The sequence below is a fragment of the Balaenoptera musculus genome, chromosome 14 (assembly GCF_009873245.2).
Source record: "Balaenoptera musculus isolate JJ_BM4_2016_0621 chromosome 14, mBalMus1.pri.v3, whole genome shotgun sequence".
NCBI lineage: Eukaryota > Metazoa > Chordata > Mammalia > Artiodactyla > Balaenopteridae > Balaenoptera > Balaenoptera musculus.
In genome coordinates this window covers 83,010,348-83,031,408 of record NC_045798.1, presented here as the reverse complement: position 1 = coordinate 83,031,408, position 21,061 = coordinate 83,010,348, and the positions used below count along the sequence as shown (strand labels likewise).

Here is a 21,061-nt window from a genome sequence, read left to right as displayed (position 1 = left end):
GTTTAAGTAACATTGATAAAGGTTCAAACCAGGCAAAGTTCTAAAGAGACTCAATGTGTTCGGCTTCATAAATTTTGAATAGTGTGTAAAATTTTACAAGTTTTTTTTTAGATTGATGTGGAAGAGTAGCAGTTATGGATCTCTAGTTTTCTTTTGTCTTGTTAATAATTGTCTTCCTATTAACCTCATTCAGTAGAATTTAGTTCCTAGTTTACCTTTTCAGTTATAATTTTGATTTAAATTATTCAAGCAATCAATTACTTATGAGCACCTACTAGATTCAAAGACATTTTCTAAGGCAACATAATCTGTACCCTTTTAATACTTTTTCGATCTCATTGATGTTTCCAAAAATTACTTAAGTGAGCCTGAAAATGAATTATAATATCTCTCATTAATGAATTTAGGGCAAAATTAGTTTTTTAACTAGGTACTCAACAAGGAAAATTAATTCCTCAGCAAACATTTATTGAGTGCGTACTATGTGCTAGGCCAGTAGTGTCTGTATCCTCCAAACCTACCAGATCAGAAACTCTGTTTTAACAAGCCCTGCAGAGATTTGCATAGATTTGAAAGTTGAGAGCCACTGTTTTAGTGATGTCAGTTTATCTGGGTTAACGTCGCATTTCTCTGAGAATGGCATCTCTTCTTTTTGAGTTAAGATATTTTAAATTTGAAGTTCATTCTTTCTAGAGGTAAAAATATTTTATAAAGTTATGCTTCTTTTTATTTACAGTTTCCTTGATATTTCATGAAGATTGTACCGTCGTGACTGAAGTTGGAGCATTATTTTGTCTCCTGTTATTTGATGAAGTATCAAGAATGGATATGTGGTGAGCTATAAGAGTTTTAAAAGGTTTTTACTCTGAATTGTCTGTCTGAGTTTCTGTTGCAGTCTTATAGCAGTGCATGGAAATTTCTGACTTAGGAAGCTTATGCTTTCCATGGTAGATATACATGGTATGATTTTTGGTTTGAATAGCAGTATTATGCACGTCGGCTCAAAAAGTCACCCTGAACTTTTATTGTTGAACATTACTAAGTACAAAATTTGATAATTACTATAGTAAGTTTTATCATTAATACGTTTTTTGGTATATACTCTCAATTTTGTGTGTTTTTTCTTTAATATTTAATAAAAAAAACCTTGGGGAGGATGTTTAGGATGTAAATCTGGTTAACACTGACCCTGAGCAGGATCAGTGGGAGAGAGACACAGAGGCCACCTGCCAGTACAGCGTCTGCATGGTATGAATCATTTATTATATGGACTTCTTAAAGAAAAGCGTAATTTGCTCTTCAAAAGCAGATCCGGGTAGTAGCATCATGTCATAACTATACTAAATGACAGAACCAAATGCAACTCTTGATTTGAGTTTCAGTCAAGGAAGCGAAGCAAGTTGTGTTTCTTAGACAAAACGATGGTCTACTCAGTTGTTTCTTTCCTTTTGTGTTTCTTTTGTGAAATAGGTCTGATAATCCTTCCAATAAACCTTCTTCACCATCAGACTTCAGTTTGCCTGTTTCAGTTTCTAGAAGGTAAAGAATTTATTTCTTTGATTTTTCTCAAAGATAAAATACTGTTACAGAAAGGGAAATCAAAATCTATAATTTGTTAAAGTTTTCATCTAGCGTTTCATCACATGACTTGTAATGCTTTAATCTTTCCTTCATGGTGGTGCTTCTGAAAGTTCAGTAAGTGTACATCCCTGTCGCCAAGTTTTTATTTTGATATTGTTCAAGTCTACACAAAACTTGGAAGAACTATATAGTGAACACTTGCATACCCTTCAGCCTAGATTCAGCAACTGTTAACACATGGGTCTGCTTTTCTGTCTTTCTCTCTCTCTCTCAATACATTTATTTATTTTTACGTAATCTTTTTCCCCAACCCATTTAAATATAAGTTTCAGACATAATTTTACTTCCCTCCCAATTATTCCAGCATGTACCTCCTTAAATTAAGGACATTATCCTACATAACCACTGTACCATGAATGGTCACATCTAAGAAAATTAAAAATAATTCTGTAACATGATCCAATTTCTCCAATTATATCCCAAATATCTTCTATAGATTTTTTTTTTTTAAATGCAGGATCCAGTCAAGATCATGAATTGCATTTGGTTTTCATGTCTCTCTAGACTTTTTAAAAAGTAAATTGTTTTCATTGAAGTATAAGATACATAAAGTTTACAAATCCTGAATTTTTCCAGATAAATACACCCATGTAACTAACATGTAGATTAAGGTACAAAATATCACTAGCATGCCAGAAACCACTTTTGTGCTTCCTTATTACCTTCCAGCACCCACAAAGATAATTCTATTTTCATTTCTGTTATTATACATTGTTCTTGAACTTTATAAAGTATATTCTTGCATTTGCCTTCTTTTGCTCAACTTGGGGAGATTTGTCCGTGTCATTGCGTGAAGGAGTATTTGATTTATTTTCATTTTTGTGTAGTATTCTGTGTAAGAATATACAGCCGTGTAGTTACCATTCTATCACTGATGGACATTTGGTTTGTTTTCTGTTTGGGGCTATTATGAATAATGACCGCTAAAAATATTCTTGAACACATATGGATCAGAGGATATTTATATGTTTAGCTTTAGTAGATGCTACCAAGCAGTATTCCAGAGTGGTGTACTGGTTTACATTCCTGCAGCAGTGTAGTGGTCCCAGATGCTGCACACCCCCTCCAGCTCTTGGTATTGACATCACCCACTATCCTTTTATATACATATATATAATGGATGAATGTTCATAACAGCTTTATGTATAGTAACCAAAAGCTTGAAACACCCCAAATGTCCAACAGCAAGGAGAATTGATAAATGAACTGTGCTATACTCACACAGTGAAACACTATACAACATTTAAAAACTACTTTTCACACAACAACATGAGTCTCATAGACATAGGGTTTATGACATAATCATAGACATAATGTGAAAAAAGCCACAAAAGAATATATACTGTATATTCCATTTATTTAAAGTTCACCAACAAAGTTGATCTCTGGTGAGAGAAATCAGAATAGGTAACAATAGTAGTTACCTCTTGGAAGAGGGCTAAGAGAGTAATTGACAAGAAAAGGGAACAAAGAAACTTTCTGAGGGGATGGAAATGTTCTGTGTTTTATTCTGGGTGGTGGTTACACAAATGAACACATATATAAAAATTCATCAGGCTGTACACTTAAAATCTGTGTATGTTAAAGGTAAGAAAATTATATCTTAATACAACTATGATTAATTTAAAAATAACATTTTATAGCTTGCTAGATATTATTACATGTAGTATAATCATTTTCACTGCTGTATAATACTCTTGTTAGACGATACCACAGATTATTCATTCTCCTGTCATGGAGTATTTGGGTTGATTCTGGGTTTTTGCTCCTGTATACATCCCTGTAAACATTATGTATCTCCTGGGATATGTGTCCAATAGTTCCTCTTGGATATATCCTTAGGAATGAAATTCTTTAGTTGTAGACATCACATTTTTCATGGTCTTTAGGTTTGGCTAAATAATAAAACACACACGACAGTAGGTCATGCTTGAAGTGTGATTACCCGTGTGGGTGCTGGGGGCTGTCTTGGCATAGGAGACCCACGTCCCGATAGAAAATGTGATCTCTAGGAAGCATGCTGTGGGCATAACGTCCAGGTCCCCGCAAGGCACGTCCTGTATGAGAGCCGCAGCACTCAGGGATGCTCAGAGCTGTGGCTTCCCACTGTACTTTTACACACAGGTGTGGGTTCTTTCCACACCTCCCAGTCCAGATGCAGGGAGTGAGTGTCACCATAAGCAAAGCGGTTTAGTAAAATTGTTGGCATTCCATATCTATTTGGTTGTCCTGGGGAAAAGGGTCAGAGAGTTACCTCAAGATCAAGGTTGTCCATAGAGAAGAAATGTCAACAGTAATTTCTTTACACATAGTAACGTCATTTTAAAAATTGTCGTCCACATGGTGGGTGTGTAGTGGTTTCTCAAACTGGTCATGATGTAATACCCTTTGCTTTTTATTATTTTCTTCCTTCTATGTTCTTCAGGTGTAATTTGCAGTACATTTTATAACTTATTAAAAGCTTGACCATTGATTGACAGCCTTAACTCTTTTCATTTAGTGCAAGTCCTTTCAAGGAGGCTCTTGTGTCCTTTTGACATGGCTTCACAAGCCTTTTAGTACATTCTTGCTTTCTGGCATAAAGAGGTGTCCACGGTTCACCTTTGACTTCCCTATTTCAGACCTAGCATTAGCCATTTCTCTAAGGAGCCCTGGTTACTTCTAAGGAAAATTCCAATTTTTAAAATTTATTATCTTTTAAAAAATTATTCAGCTTCATTTATATACAGAACTCTACCTTAGCCTCTTTTTTTTGAGATGCATGAAATGAAAAAGCACACTAAATTTCCCCTTAAAAATCCTACCCAATTGTGTTTCTCTAATATTAGTTACAAATACGTGAATTAGGGGTTTGGGATATGTTTTATAAGCAAAATTATTCTTTAACATTTGAGATGCTAGGCACTGCAGTCCTGCTAAACACTATTAAATTAACATTAACTAGTTTAAGAGATACTGCTATTGAATCTTTTCTTAGATCTAAAAATATTTCTGGGTTCTCTTGGTGACACACAGTGATTGAGTTTATTGATGGTGCAACTGTGTTCTCAAGTGAAAATAGTAAGTTGTGATTCTGTCACTTAGTGACCCCTGTGAACATAAGCAATTCATTTAGCCTCTTTAAGGCTCATTTTGATCATCTGTAAAATGGATTTCATGGTGCCGTGCCATGTAACTGTGAATGAAAGGTAGATAACGTACAGTGTGTAGCATAAAGTAGACATTTGTGTTTCAGCTGAACACCTTGTGTGTGTGGTTCACTGTAGCCATGGGCCTCGACTTCAAGGGGCGTCAGTCATCTCTGCAAACAACCCTAATACAACACAGAGTATGGTAAGTCCTCAGGAAAGAAGTTTAATCAGGTGTTTTTGAAAGTTTAGAGGATGGCAAAAGAATAAAGCATGGTAACTGTTCAAAACTGGGACCACGGGAGAGATCTTTGTATTGCTGTAGAATGGGAGGCGTAGAACTAGCCCTCATTTGTGGCTCATTCTTTTGAGTAGCATTTAAGAATTTAAAAGTATGTAATTTTTTTTATACATTTTCTTTAGGTATCATCTACCAGTACATGTACTTGGCCACCATGCTGTGAGTCCTTACTCCATAGTTTTGCCGTTATCTGCTGATTGTTTGGCCTTGAAGCCGGTCTCAGATATGCTGAGAATAGCTTGGAACCTATCATGGTATCATGGGAGTGATAATCTGTTGAAGCAAATGAACTCTGAAACTAAAATCCAAGAGTAAGCTGTTACATGTAGTAGAAAAGCATTCACATCTGCCTAATTATGATTAATTAGCTAGGCCTTATTTTTCCTTTAGGTCAAGTAGCTTTTTTACTTGTTAACGTCTGACCCTGCTTTCTCCCTAAAGATTATAATTTTTACTTTGTTTTAAAGATTACATGTCGTTCATTACTTTTTAAAAACTGTCACACAAAGAAATTTAAATTAAAAAGCATTGTGCTCTATGCTGTTTTGGAGATTATATAAAGTTTGGTTAGTTAACAGATGTAATTCACTAGGAAAAGTGCTCTGGGTTAGGGTAGAAGCTCAGTAAATACATATGTGAATTTCGTTATCGTCACTGGGGTGATGACGATGATGATGACTTTTAAATACCTCAGTATTCTAATCTGTCAGTGCTTTCTCATTTGAATGGAGATTATATTTCTGTAAGCAGGAAAATGTCAATATAAACATCCTCATGCTAGTGTGAAACCCTAATATTGACAGATACACATCAGATTTTCTTTTGGCTGTGAGTCACGCTTAAATTAAAAGGAAACAGAACAGAATTTGGGGGAGACAGCTTATAATAAAAATAATTGTGAGCTTTTATTTAATAGCTTTATATTGCTCTTTCTTTTTTTCTTTTTGTTTAGATTTTTAGATACATTGAAGTTATCCACTGAGGACACCCTTACTCTGAAGATGACACACACAGCAAGTGGACTGAAGGACTGTCTCCACTCCATTGTTCAGGCTGCAGCCCACAGGGAAGTGAGGGCTGCTCTCACGAGGATGAGTTTTTATCTTCTGAATGACAGATTGTCTTTCAAGGGTGGCACTGGCCCATGTGGGATTACCTTGAAGTCCTTGTCTTGGCACACCACACTAAACAGGTCAGTGTCAGCTCAAGCCTGCTGGTTTCAGAGGCCTGGATGGAATTGTATTTGGGTTCATCTCCACATGTTTGAAGATAGGAGCATGTGTTCTTATTGTTGGTATCATGAGAGAAATGCTTTTTAGAAAGAGAAATTTAAGGATTTTTATTGTCTGTAATACAGGTCTAATAATAGCAAAAGAGACAATTTTAACATAATTACTGCATTTTGGACTTATTAATAAATTGTTATAATTTTTACAAATATTATTATTATATTTTTATATCCTAACATAGCAAATCTTATTTTTTATCTCACAGAAGTAAATGATTAGGATAAGGCATGGGTAAACAAACTGTTTATTCCTGTCCATATTATATCAATAAATGAGCTGAGACATCAGGGAACTGATTAAAGGCTTGGTAACTCTGGCTGTTTTGTTTTGCTTTCGTTCTGTTCTTAAGTAAATTATCTCATTTTTCTTTTTACTCTGAATTTCATGAAGTTGACAGCCATGTGGAGGTCCTTTAGTAGTTATTGGGAAGGCCCTGGCTTGTAAATTTAACACGTTTAACTGGTAGCAGATGGCTGCATTTGGCACAAGACTGATAAGCAGCCGTTGCCGGCAGTTCTACATTTTAGTCTTCATGTGACTTTAGTATAAAATGTATAACTCTCTATTAAACGGAAAGTGTGCCATTTTCAAAATGCAAGGTTATTTGAGTTTCTAAAATGTGGGCTCTTATTTAGTGTAGCTCTCACAGTTCGGATACCTAGTTCGCCTTTTTCAGTGGTGTGCTGTAGCCAGCTAGGGCTGCCGTGTGAGAGAGGAGATGGTTAAATTATCTGGATTCTTGCAAGTTAGTCGTTAAACACAACCACTCTTAAAACTGAACTTCGTAAACTTACAATTAAATAAATTATATGAAAAATAAAGATAATGATTATGCAGAGTCATGGCTTCCTAATTATTTTACAACACTTTACTATTATTATCTGTGCTCTCGATGTTATTTATATGGACTCTGTCTGTGCTGTGGAAATGCTGTATAATGGTGTGCTGCAGTGCCTGTCTCCACAGCTGTGCGGTAGATTGGAGGATTGCAGTCAGCCATGGTGGGGTATCTACACTATGGCGATTGGCAAACACAGCAAATCAGCACCCCACTTCTCAGCCAGTTGTTAAAATACTTATCCGCGCGCCACTTACTTTATAGAACTAGAAACCATGATTACTGTCTTCTTTATTGTAGGTTTTTACAAGTACTTCCTGCTTGCACTGAAGATGAGAAACTGCTAATAGATATCATACATTTTCTAAATAAGTTATTGAAGGAACAAAGACAAAATGTATCCGTAGAACTTCTAAACTGGCTTCTCGAATTACTTCTTAGACATGTAAGTGTTGTTCAGGAATTTGAATTTTAGGTTTGACAAGTGATATATTTGTAAAAATCATTAATACTGTATATGAAAATATGGAAAAGTATGATTTTTACATAGCCCATGTTTAGCCAAGTAGTCCTTACGTTGTAATAGATGGCTTTTAGCAATATGCCTTCCTGACGTGATTGTTACTAGGTTTAAGTTAAAAGGCTGTAGACTAAATGGGACCTTCAGTCTTGGCGTTTAATGAAACCTGTTCTGTATGTGAGCTTTCAGCAGCAGCTGTATTCTTTTTTTTTTGAATGATTATTTTATTTTATTTATTTATTTATTTTTTTAAACATCTTTATTGAAGTATAATTGCTTTACAATGGTGTGTTAGTTTCTGCTTTATGACAAAGTGAATCAGTTATACATATACGTATGTATATGTATAGCTGTATTCTTAAGTGAGGATCTTGGAGTGGGGGAGTTCAAGTAGGGATGTGGAGGGGCAGTGAGACGAGCCTGGAGGCAGTGAGGGGTAGTGACGGTGAGGTTGGAAGGACTCAGTCAGACTGTGCTCAGGCTTCATGTAAGTTTACTGTAGTGTTTACCCATCCAGCCCCCCGACTACTCTCTACTTTTTGTAGCTGACTGTGTTCTGAGAAACTTGCTAAGAACCCAGGAAGCTAGCTTGTTTTTTTATCGTTGGCCTGTATTTTTTTTTTTTTTTGCAAATACTATATGGATTTACTTAACCTGGTAAAGATAAACCTTTGCACAAACAATCACGAAAAAAACACATTAAATTTAGAAAAAAGGGCCTAAACTGAAATAGAAGATAATAGACCTTATAAAACAAATATATTTCATTATATGTTAGTACATTTGCAGAGCTCATTTAAAGACATGATTTTCTATAAAAATGCAAGGTGCTAATATAATGTAAGTTAGAAATTCTAATTGAGAATACTTTTAAAAGTATTTATAGATTTAAAAAATACATTATGTATATGAATGTTTATATGTGTATAAAGCTTGTTAAGATGTTTATTATTTTCTACGTTATTGTGGATTGGTGAAAATAGGGACTGTTTCGTTCACCATTGCATACCCAGCGTCTACCATAGTGCCTTGCACATAGTGAGCTCTCAATAAACATTTATTAACTCACTAGTAAACATATCACTTTAAAGAAGCTATGTAGTTAATTACAAGAAACACACATAACCTTAATTTTGTAACATGTTAAAATACAACAAATGGAAACTATAAATTCCTAGAACTGTAATTGCTGAGTCAGTTACAAGTTGCAAAGATACATGTGTATGTGTTTGTATTGAGGTTTTTTTTTTTTTTTAAATAGGTAACTCTTATTTTGAATGATACGATGATTTTCATGATTGGGGCTTTTTTGTTTTCCGTGAATTGTCCCTTGACGCCCTTGCTAGTTTTGCCCCACAATTGGGTTTTTAGTCTTCTCTCGCACGTGTGTGCTCAAACACGCTGTCTCTCTCTCTTTCGTTTTTGGTAACAGAGGAGCCCTTCATAAATTAGAGAGATTAGCCCTTTATCTGTGATATGAGTTGCAAATGTTTTTTTCTTGTCATTAGTCTTCTGACCTTACTGTGTCTTGGACTTATTTTCCTATTTTATCTACCCCTTTCATCCCCTAGCTTTTGTTAGTTATGTTGTTTCTACTTTTCATCTTTTATAGTACTTAAATTGTGTTAAGCATAGTTAAAAAGGCATGATAAACTGAGAAAATTATTTATAACACAAATGAGAGACAACATACTAATTTCCTTAAATTATAATTTTTGAGTCCTTAATAAGATGATTGCACTTCCAGGGTACATAGATTTATTGTTCAGTAAAGTTTGCTCTTCTGTTACTTTCCCAAGGATGATTTCAAAGTACTGTATTTACTTCTATTTTCTCTTATCTTTTAATTATTAAAAAAATTAAGGAAGCATTTGGAGGCAGTTTTTTTCTGGATATTTTTAATAAAGCGAACAGGAAAACCTATTGTCATAGTTCTTTCAGCTTTTAGGCCTGCTTAAATGTTTTATAGATTAGACATTAAAACATTATTAAAATAATGTCCATGAAGCTTTTCCTCTGAATGAGTTTTTTGATAAATTGATTTTTGATCTATAGATTTTTTATAACTTCATAATCTTTTTACTCATTTTAAAAAAAGAATAACCTCTAAAACAGTCTCCTCCTTCGGGTAGAGTTCTTGTACACTGGGAGCTGTGGTTGCTTTGGTTTGTGAAAATAGCAGATATATGGTGGGCTTTGGTTTTAGAATCTTTTCTTGAAAATCTGTGCAATAGTTGAATGTTTGCATATGACTGTAAATAGTATATAACAATAGAAAAATTAAAATATACGTACCTAAACTGTGTAACTATAACTAGATAGTTAAAACTTTACATTTAAATGATCATGAATTTTGTAGTATGTCATGAGTGCTGGTACATATTGCATAATTTATTCATAGTTTTGAAATTAAAATGAAATTTCTACAGGACTCTAGATGATTGTACTGTAATTTTTTTTAAAAAATTATTTATTTATTTATTTTTGGCTGTGTTGGGTCTTCGTTTCTGTGCGAGGGCTTTCTCCAGTTGTGGCAAGCGGGGACCACTCTTCATCGCGGTGCGCGGGCCTCTTACTATCGCGGCCTCTCTTGTTGGGGAGCACGGGCTCCAGACGCGCAGGCTCAGTAGTTGTGGCGCACGGGCTTAGCTGCTCCGCGGCATGTGGGATCTTCCCAGACCAGGACTTGAACCCGTGTCCCTTGCATTGGCAGGCGGATTCTCAACCACTGCGCCACCAGGGAAGCCCTGTACTGTAATTTTAATGCAGCTTTAGGAAAGGATTTTTGGTATAGTTTGCTTGACTTTGTATGGTATCAAAGCTGTCTTTGGAGAGCTATTACCTTGTCTCATATATTATCATCACTAGTGTTATAAATAATAGTAATACTTTTAAGGGTGAGTAAAGTGGACTTAAGCATCCACTGTCAGGAGAGTTTACTCTCTAAATATCATGCTACGAGGATTAAATTATTAAGCGTTTTGTAACAACCAATGTTCAAAATAAAAGAAGCATGAAAATAGAAAGTCAAAAAGTGACTTTTACAGTTTATCATCTGAAGTGGGTAAAATAAATGAGAAATGGCTTAAGAAGGTCAGTAAAATAGCATTTCCAAAGGAATTGTTTTGAATGTATGGACATAACATATGAAGATGTGCAAAAGTGATGGTGGCAAAAAGAAAATTAGACAGAAATGAATACCTGATCAAGTAGAAGAATGCCTAAAAGATATATAAAGAAAAATTAGCTAACTTACCGAGGGAAGATACAGAAACTTTCTCTTGTGAAAATTTTGTCTACATGTTTTATCAAAACTTTCATTTATTACAAGCATTTTACGTACTTAAGGAATTTTTTGTACTACTAATTTATATTTTAATGTATTGATATTTTGTTAGTATACAGAATAACTGAGAAGTGCTGAATTTGAATGCATTTCTTTTCAGAATGAGTTTTTGATGGAAGTTTATCAAAGTGGGGCCATACTTTTTTCGGGGGGGACCATTCAGAACTACACAGCACATGTCTGTCTGTTGTCGGACTTCCACAGGGTCATGTGCACTCGGAGTTCACAGAGGGCGTTGTCCATCCTACTATTGTAGGTTGCTGATGGATGGAAAATTGGATATGATGAGTGGTAACTCTGTGGGTAAAGAAAATGAGCCATCATTGCAGAAATTGTTGCCTTTTGGAGGTCAGCACTGATGAAATAATGGCCCACGTAGTTGGTTTAAAATTAGGATTGAATACTAATGTCTAAAGACAAAACCTTCAGATATGATTAAGTACTTGAGATCAATAGGCATCAGTAGAGACATCTATTTCCTCTTGTTCTTGAGGAATGGTAATAAATCCCATATTTTAGAAGTGATGTTGCTGAGGTTCACTGAATCTTAATGTTAACATGTCAATCCAAGATATGTTATAAAGGGAAAAAGTCTCAGCAATTTACCTGCAAAAATAAGTTATTAATAGGATGAAATTCTTTGGAAGGGTCTTAGTTTTAGGTATCTATTTACATACTGCTTCAATATATTAATATGTTAATCCATAGGTTCTACTTAATTTTTATATGTATATCAGAATTAATAATTGCTGATGGTAAAATTACATTTTACCAAGATGGGGTTTGCATTAAAAACAGCTCGCTCGGTCAGTCAGTATTTACGGGATTTAGAGGGAGTGTGGGTGTAAGTCAGCCTTTGGTTATTTGGGGCTAAGAATATTATAGAATATATATTTATTTTTATGATTTTATTAAATGTGTGTCTAGATTGTTTTATTCATGTATGAAACTTAGAAGTTGTAGTTGTGTTTTATGTAATTTTACTTGAACCAAATGAGACACTTCTTGTTCAAGATGAAAGGAAAAGCTGAAAAAAAATGCTACTTAGGTATGAAACATAGTAAAGTAAGTTAAAGGTAAAGCATCTCTCCTCAGTATTTTCCAAAAGCTCTCAATTAGATTATTTTTAATTCTTTGTACCTGGTTGAAGTATACTGTACATACTATATAATGTAAACAACTTGGAATTTTCTTCCCATTTAAAAAATTTCTTTTCCTTAAAAAGAATGTAGTTATTTTTGAATTGAGTTCTTTAGGTGAAGGATGGCATGACAACAGTAATTACATTTTGATTTTATCTCTTTTTGAACGTTATAATATGCACTATTGATGTGACATAATGCTGGGGATGGAATGTTAACTATCTCTGAAGTAAGATGGTCCTGAGGTTGAATTCTTGCTCTGCTCATTCATATGACTTTGATTAAGTTACCTACCCTCTTCATGAACCTCTGTTTGCCCACCTATAAAATATGAAAATGCAAATCTTCTAGTTCAACTCAAAAGTTAAATAAAATCTTATTTTCCTTCTCTCTTTTTTTTTTAGCACAGTGCCTATGACATGATAGATGATAAATAAATATTCCATCTAATTTTAATGCTGTTGGTTAATGTAACATTTTCTGCTCTCTCAATATTACTAGAAATCATCTATTACATTTCTTTAGCTATTTTTTTTTAAGTTGGAAAACAGGTTGAAATTTAAGTAGTACTAGTTTCCTTTGTTTATCAGCCTGTCAAATTGGCAAAGATTACAACAGTAATAATATTCAACGTTGGCTTGGGTGCTGTGGGCCTTAGTCATATGTACTGGTACACTTTTTGCAGGGACAATTTGGCAATATACATTGAAAGCATTAAAACTATTATAATGTTTTGATTTAGTGATTTCATTGCTTAGAATTCATACATAGGGTATAATCAGAGTTGAGCATGTTGCTGCAGCTCAGTGAAATTAGAAATCACTGATTATCCAGTAGTTGTGGTAAACCCTTATGGCTGAATAACAATCAGATACTAAAATCATGTTTTTGAAGAAATATTGATAATAACATTGTTTAAAAAAATGGTCACAGTAGTGGATTTTTTCACTTGATCTCCGTTTTGTTAAAAATATTGAGTTATAATTCTGTTTGCACTCACATAAAAAGAATAGTATGTACCAACATACTAATAACAGCTACCTCTGTGAGGTGTGATTATGGGTGGTTTTTGTTTTTCTCATTGTGCTTCTCTATATTTTCCTCAGTTTTCTGTAATGGATATGCTTTCCTTTTCTTGAGATAACATATGAAGCACCTTTTGAGTTGAGAACATCTCTACTAATGCCGCAGAAACCTACGATTTAGGCGCTATAACTTAGTTACTCCAGAACATGATTAGCAATAAAAACCTTTATGGGGAACAGCATACAGCCCCATTAGAGGGTAAATATATGTTTTACAAATTCCATTTTTCAGAGTCCAAACCCACTATTGGAGCTGCTGGTTCTGACAGAGTCCCAGGCGCGAGAGGAAGCAGATGACATCCGCACCGCCGTCAGGCAGCAGCTCCAGAAAGAACTGGTCGCCCTCTTCAACACCTTGCTGCTCAGTTCCGTGGCGCTTACCGACAGGTACCATGTGTGTTATTGGAGGTTTGGGAACATTCACACAGAACCTAGTTTTCTTTTGATTTCTAAAGGGTCTTACTTTTCATTAGTTTCAAATTAAGAGGAGAAAAGACTTCAGTGAAAATCAGTTGTGCTGGTTTGTTTTTTAGTTCAGATCAATTTCTGATATAGCCTGATTGTAATTACACACACACACACACACACACACACACAGAGTATTTTGTTGTCTCTAGGTTTAGTTCTTGGTTCTCTCTTAATTTTCTACACATCTGCCTGAGCAGTCATGCCCATTTCTACGACTGTACAGCTATTTTTGCATGGATGATTTTCAAATGTATATCTGTAGCTCTGGCTTAAAAATTTTAAATTCACAGTTTTAACCATTTTAAAGTGTACAATTGAGTGGGTTTTGGTATATATACAGTGTTGTACAACTATCACTGTTTAATTCCAGAACATTTCCATTACCCCAAAAAGAAACTTTGTACCCATTAAGCAGTCTCTCCCCATTCGCCCTTTACCCAAGTCCCTGGTAACCATTAATCTTCTTTCTTTCTCTATGAATTTGTGTATTCTGGGCATTTCGTATAAATGGAGTGAAACAGTATGTGACCTTTTGTGTCTGGCTGTTTTCATTTAACATCATGTTTTCAAGGTCCATGCATGTTGTAGCAGATGACAGTGACTAAATAATAGTCCATGTATGGATATGCCACATTTTGCTTATCCATTCATCTGTTGGGGGACATATGAGTTGTTTCTACCTTTCACTGTTGTGAAGAGTGATGTTATGAACATTCATATGCAAATTTCTGTGTGGACATATGTTTTCAGTTCTTGAGTATATACCTAGGACTGGAATTGCTGGTTCATGTGGTAACTCTATGTTAACTTCTAATTTCATTATTGGTTGGCAGTACTAATACCCACTTATGCATTTTTCAATGTAATTGTTACTTGTATTTTACATCATATACTCTGGATGGTATATTAACTATGTTTTTCTTAAAAAGTCTTGTTTTAAGAGGGAGTAGTTTCTGCCATTTCCTGCCATTTCCACTATTTCATACTTTTTTGATACAGTAAGTTGTTAGTAACCCTCCACCACCACCACCAAGAAAGCCCATTAAGCCAGTTATGTTTGTTCCGTGGTTGACTTTTTTTCCTCCTTTACATACACAGGAAATGCTTGGAACTTTTTTATGTTTTCCAAACGCAGTTGGCTCTGAAACTGCTCCAGTGTCTGAGAGTCACAGACGCTCCTCATTTCTACGGCCTGCCATCCCTTGAGAGGACCTTACGAGGGATGGCCCACCTTACAGCATTTCCAGGATGGAGCTCACACTCTCCTTTCACAAAGCCACTAGAAATTTGTGTGAAGTACTTGTCAGGTCTCCTCGAAGTAAGTAAAAATAGTCAATAACTATAAACAGCAATAATAATACTCCTAAATGATAGCTATTTACAAACCCCCAAATGATAGCTATTTACTATTTACTGACCACTCAGTGTGTACCAGGCACAATATTAGGTGCATTGTATGTGTTATTATATTTAATGTAGATTATTATTCAGTGTTTATGGCTCATTAATGGTTCAATGTGTTGATGATTTTTATTAGCAAATATATAAGTAAGATTACTTTTATGAATAAGCTCATTTTCAAGAAAAGTAAGGCTTACACTTCATTAAGCCCCTTTATTTGGGTAACTTGTTTATTTGCATCTATTAACCCTTTTGTTGTGAAATACAACACATACAGAAAATACACAGAACGTAAATACATAGTTCATTGTTTATCACATAGTGAACACACATGTGACCGCCCTGGTCCTAAAATAGAGAGTAGCCACCACCCTAGAAGCTCTCATCATAACCACTTCCAGTCTTTACTCCTCACCTGAAGGTAGTTGTTATTTTGATTTTTACGGTAATAACTTCTTTGCATTTCTTGATGGTTTTACCACTCAATTATGTGTCCATATATACAATGATTTCTCATTCTCTTGATTTTGTTAAATGGAATTGTATTTCTTTTTAACATTATGCTTATGAGAGTTACTCATTTTGCTTCCTGTAGGTGGAGTTTAATTTCATTTTTGTGTAGTATTCTCTCTACTACAATATTGAAGGACAATTTGGCTTCTCTTTTTCTTCCTGTTTAGGGCAATTTTAGATACTGCCACTGTACACTTGTGTTGAAAATGAGTATATTATATCGTCTGTGAAATTTTATTTTCTAACTATTGCTGATGTATGGAAATATATTCAGTTTTTATATGTTAATTGTGTACCCAGCAGTCCTTGTTTCCAAACTGAAAGGAAAGGCCTTTAATGTTTTATCTTTTAGTAAGCTATTTATGGTAGTCTTTTTTCAATTACTTAAAGAAAAATCAGATTAAGGACATTTTCTTTTAGTCTTACTTTGCTAAGAATTTTTTTTTAATCATAAGTGTATATTGCTTTTTCTGTATCTTTTAAGATAATCATGTTTTTTTTTTTTGTATTCCATAAGATGATGGATTACATTGGTTGATTTAAAAATGGTAAACAACCTTACATTTCTGGAAAAATTTCAACTAGTTTGTGATGTATTATTCTTTTTATATATAAACAGGTTTAGTTTGTTAATGTTTTTAGAATTATTCTACCTATTTTCATTGGCAAAAAAAGTTTCTAGAATTACTATATCTATCTTCTTATAAAACTTTTGTCAGTTTTTTAATATCAAAATAAGTCCATCCTTATATAATTTTCTCTTTTTCTTTATGTAACTTTCTCTTTTTTCTTCTTTGGAATAGTTGGTTTGAATTGGTGTTATTTCTTCCTTAAATGTTAAGTTGACAGTATAGCAATCTGGGACTGGAGTTTTCTTTTTGGGAAGATTATAGATGAATTGAATTTTTAAAGTAGATCTAGAATTGCTCAGATTTCCTGTTTTTTGTGTGTCAATCTCAGTAAGGTATGTTTTACTGAATTTTATCTGAATTTTCAAATTCATTGCCCTAAAATTGTTCATCACATCATCTTGTTTTTAAAATATCTGTCAGATCTGTAGTGAGGTCCCATTTCATTCCAGACGTTGATTTTTCCTTCTCTCCAGTTTTGTCGATTGGCCTTACTAGTGGTTTATATGTTTTATTAGTCTTTTCAAAGAATGAATCTTTGGCTTTGTTGATCCCCCTTTAATGTTTTTTTCCCTCTTTTATTAACTTCTGCCTGTATTTATTTCCTTCTTATTTTGATTTAATTTATGGCTTTTTTCTACCTTTTTAAGGTAGAGCCTTAATTCACTGATTTTTTTTTTTTGATTTTCTCAAAAATATATTTTTAGCTCTAATCACCTTCCAGTCATGGCCTTAACTTTATGTCTTGTTTTCATCATCATTTAGTCCAGTATATTTTAAGAATTATGCAGTGAATAGAGCAGTGATAGGTTTCTGTAAGAGAACAGCTTTGCCACAGTGCCCTGGCAGCTTTGCGTGTTTGCATATGGGCCACATAGGCAGGGCTTAGGTGCGGCTGATCTAAGCTCTGGCAGAACTTCCTGTGATCCTTTTGGAACATGAGATGCCTGTAAGGAACTGCTACAAGGCCGTTGCTCATTCACTTCACTCTCTCTTAGGAAGTGTGTCACGGGCCTGTTTTTATCGCCTCCTGGGTTCTGATGCACGCGCGGGCTTTCTGCCTTGCTCCCTTGGGGTACGGCAGCAGGCTATATAGACGGCTGAGCCGCAGCTTGACCTGAGCTCCTCAGCAAGAGTGCGCTGCCATTGCACTGCTGTCATCTGGCCCCTTTGTTTCAGTGTCACCCTGTAAAAGGGACACTGAGAGCTGGCACCTTTGCCTACTCTTGCTTATGCTTTTTATGTAAGTAATAAACTGTCTAGATCTATAAATGGCTCACTGTTTGACCAAGTGACCAAGTCTGCCAGCATTGCTTGCCTTGAAAGGTTCAGTTATAGAGGTTGGCATCTTTCACTGTTAGGAATTCAGGCAAGGCTCCTGTAGGAAGCAGTGTACAGAGAGGTTTGGAAGATGAATAAACTGATCAGAAGTGATGGGCGTTCTAGACATGGAATGTTTTGACCAAATCGTGTCCGTAACTTCCTATTCCTTTTTGTGCTGCACGTTCCTGCTTGCCACTGGTCTCTACCCACCACCAGATCATCCTTCAAAACAGAAACCTTTCACTCCCAATCTCCTTTTTCAAGTGCTTAAGGCTCGTTATAATCTTGCATTTTGAGTCTTATCTCTGTTTAAAATTTTCCCCACATCCCTTGAAGTTTCAGTTATATGTGGCTCTTCTCATTAAATAAAAAAGCATGCTTAAAAAGTCTGTTTCTTTCATACAGCTTCTTTTCTCTTTGGGTGGCAGTCTCTACACAAAGTTGAAGATCTCACTTGTTCATTTGCCTTCCTTTAGTAAGCCTTTTCTTATTCTTTCACACATAGTCACCCAGTAAGTATTACTTGACTGACTGATCTCTTCTACAGGTTATGTACCTCAAGCAGTTTATATATGCCACTATTATGGCACTTAATACACTGTATTTCTATTTTGCTTTATGCTTTGATCTGTTAGACTGTGAGCTTGTGAGAATCATCTGTGGACCATTTCCACTACCCCCAGCTCCCCACTGGCCTAGGACAGTGATTTGTACATAGTGGACAGATAGTGAGTAATTTAGTTGTATCTTATCTATGATTTTTAAATTAGAATAAAGTTTGAATAACTTTGGAAATGTGATGTAAATGAATGTAAATGATGTGTGTTTAATTTTTGTATTTTCATTATTAAATCATACTTTAGGTGATGTTTATATATTCAGCTGTAAATCATGCTTCAGATGATATTATCTAGGATTTGTTTCCAAAAGTACATCTTGTTTTTTAAAAAATATTTCAAGTGAAAGGCCCGCGCACCGCGATGAAGAGTGGCCCCCACTTGCCGCAACTAGAGAAAGCCCTCGCACAGAAACGAAGACCCAACACAGCCAAAAATAAATAAATAAATAAATAAATTTATTAAAAAAAAAAAATTTCAAAATTCTAAATACTCTCAGCTGTACTATAAAATTTAATATGAATTTTAGTGTATCACTTTAATGAAATAATTTTTTTATCTTGAATACTTGTAAATACTGAAAAAGAGCAAACTGTCAGTAAATTAATTATCTCATGCTTCAAGGTATCCATGATCAGAAATAATATGAATTTTTTAGAATAGATGTATTAGCTAAAAACTTACCATAATGTTTTTTAATAAGTCAGCTCCTCCAATGCATTTAATATAATTCAGTCTACAAGTACCTAATTTATAGCATTATTTGTAATGTGATTTATAAATACTCCATTTATAAACCTTTTGGGACACATCTCCTCTATTAAGTGATTTTTATCTGTTTCAGATCAGGGATATGTGAGGACCTACTACAGCAGTAATTGAAGAAGTGTTACATTGTTTATATTTAGAAACCCTCAGAAGTACTTTTGTTTGTAAAATTGTGTAACAGGAGAGACTTCAGATCACACCTGTGTTTCAAATACCTGAAATTAAAATAAGCTTTCTATGTTATTGGAGAACAAAAAGGCTTAGTTCTCAGTAAGAAGTCGGGGGAAAAAAGACAATACTGTCATTTTAAGCTCAGTTGTCTTTGAGGTAATAAAAATCAACACAGTTTATTAGCTAAGGAATAGATATAAAGTGTGATGCTTGTTTTATAATGTTTCACTGTTATGAAAACCTGATTAACAAATCTTTATTTGGTATAAACAGAGGAGTACATGTTATGCTTCATATAACATCTTGGGAAGAAAATCTTTGTCTTTACATTAAATGACAGGAAAATAGTATGAAAAAAATCTGTCACTTTTATTAGAAATTGTGTCTGAGTCCTATTAAATCTTACTTGGGCCCTTCTGCTTACTTAGCTAGCTAAACAGGTTTTTTTATTTTACTACTGGCTAAATTGATCTTTTAGAGAATAAAGTAATGCTTATGTAACTGGACATTGAAACAAGCCATTGTTGGTCCAAATGATTTGCTTCATAGTTTCTCAGTAATTAAAGCTGATTCCTTTTCAGATGGGAGTTGTAATTCATTATTAGATATTTTGTTTCTGCACAGTGAAATTTGAATGCAGTATTTGCCTTTTGTGGTTGGAAAACGAGACTTTTAGACTAAGCATGATTCATTATGATAGGTGAATAAACTATGATAATTAAAGCCTTAAAAATTATATATGAAGTATAATTCCAGGGATCTGACGGTAAGTTGAAAGGAGATAATATGAACGTTCTTGACTTATCCCTTTTAAGCTAGAACCTAAACCATGACAATATAGCTCTCTCCAGTGACATATAGGAAGATAATAAAGACTTGATCATTTAGATCTCTTCTAAAATAGTCCCTTAAAGTTTTAAACTTTTAATTATAAAAACCTTAAACATATACATAGGCAGAAAGAATAGTAGAGCAGGGCTCCTGTAGCAGTCACCTGTAGTTGTTAACCCCTGGCCAAACTTGTTTCATTCTCGGACATACTATACAGTTATTTGGTTTATGAAAATTCTAATTTAAGTCAAAATCCCCAAGTTACCTTATGAATAAATTGCTTTTGTTAAATAAGCTGTGCCTAACGTGATTTATATTTATGCCATTTTTTTTTTAAACTAATCTTCTTTGCTGCATGAGCTAAAAAGAATCCAAACTAAAAAGTAGTCTCTGTTATAAGACAAAATGGCTTACTGTGCTGAATAAAAGCATTGAGTCCTTGGGTGGATGAATTGAAATACTTTCTGCTGTATTAGATAACATGTGGTTTTGATTGCTTTGATTCACAAGTTTTTCCTTCATAATGTATTGGCACCTAAATATAGTTAGCATTCTTTTTTTTATTAAAACTTTGTGAATTATAAAGTGATCTTTTGTTACTTTAAATTTTTTATTTTGAGTTGAAAGCTATAATGATGCTTGTTATTCAGTGTCAACAAATATTTATTGAACCCCTATATGGGGGACAATATATGATTTACACAGAAATTTTCCAGAAGAGTTTGTCACATATTTTAAAGGATTTTCTAAATCAGGTGGAAGGACTTTTTCTCAAACTGCTGTCTCCTAACTCCCCATGTTCATTCTGATTCAGCTTCGCAGATAAGGGCATAATAGCTTCAGATAAGAAACATTTCTTTTGTTGTTACTGATGGAAATGTGTTAAAGCCCTCAGGTATGTGGGAGAGAAAAAGTTGACAGGCAATTATTTAAGTAATAAATATATGCTTAAATATGGAGTAGAAATCTAAGATCGCTTAGAAATGTAAATGTCCATTTACATTCAAGCCATAATTCTAGAAAACTTAGCCTAACTCTGGTAGTTAGTAA

General features: G+C 34.3%; 1 protein-coding gene across 3 annotated transcripts in view; it reads left to right on the top strand.

Moving 5' to 3' along the window:
• The window catches only part of RTTN (rotatin), a 136,128-nt gene that overhangs the window by 48,957 nt on the left and 66,110 nt on the right, over positions 1 to 21,061 (top strand). For all 3 annotated transcript variants that reach the window (XM_036823798.1, XM_036823799.1, XM_036823797.1), the window contains exons 22-28: positions 737 to 833; positions 1,471 to 1,539; positions 5,193 to 5,381; positions 6,023 to 6,262; positions 7,498 to 7,642; positions 13,523 to 13,677; positions 14,857 to 15,076. In XM_036823798.1, the coding sequence (XP_036679693.1) occupies positions 737 to 833; positions 1,471 to 1,539; positions 5,193 to 5,381; positions 6,023 to 6,262; positions 7,498 to 7,642; positions 13,523 to 13,677; positions 14,857 to 15,076 (1,115 nt within the window). The remainder of the gene's footprint in view (positions 1 to 736; positions 834 to 1,470; positions 1,540 to 5,192; positions 5,382 to 6,022; positions 6,263 to 7,497; positions 7,643 to 13,522; positions 13,678 to 14,856; positions 15,077 to 21,061) is intronic.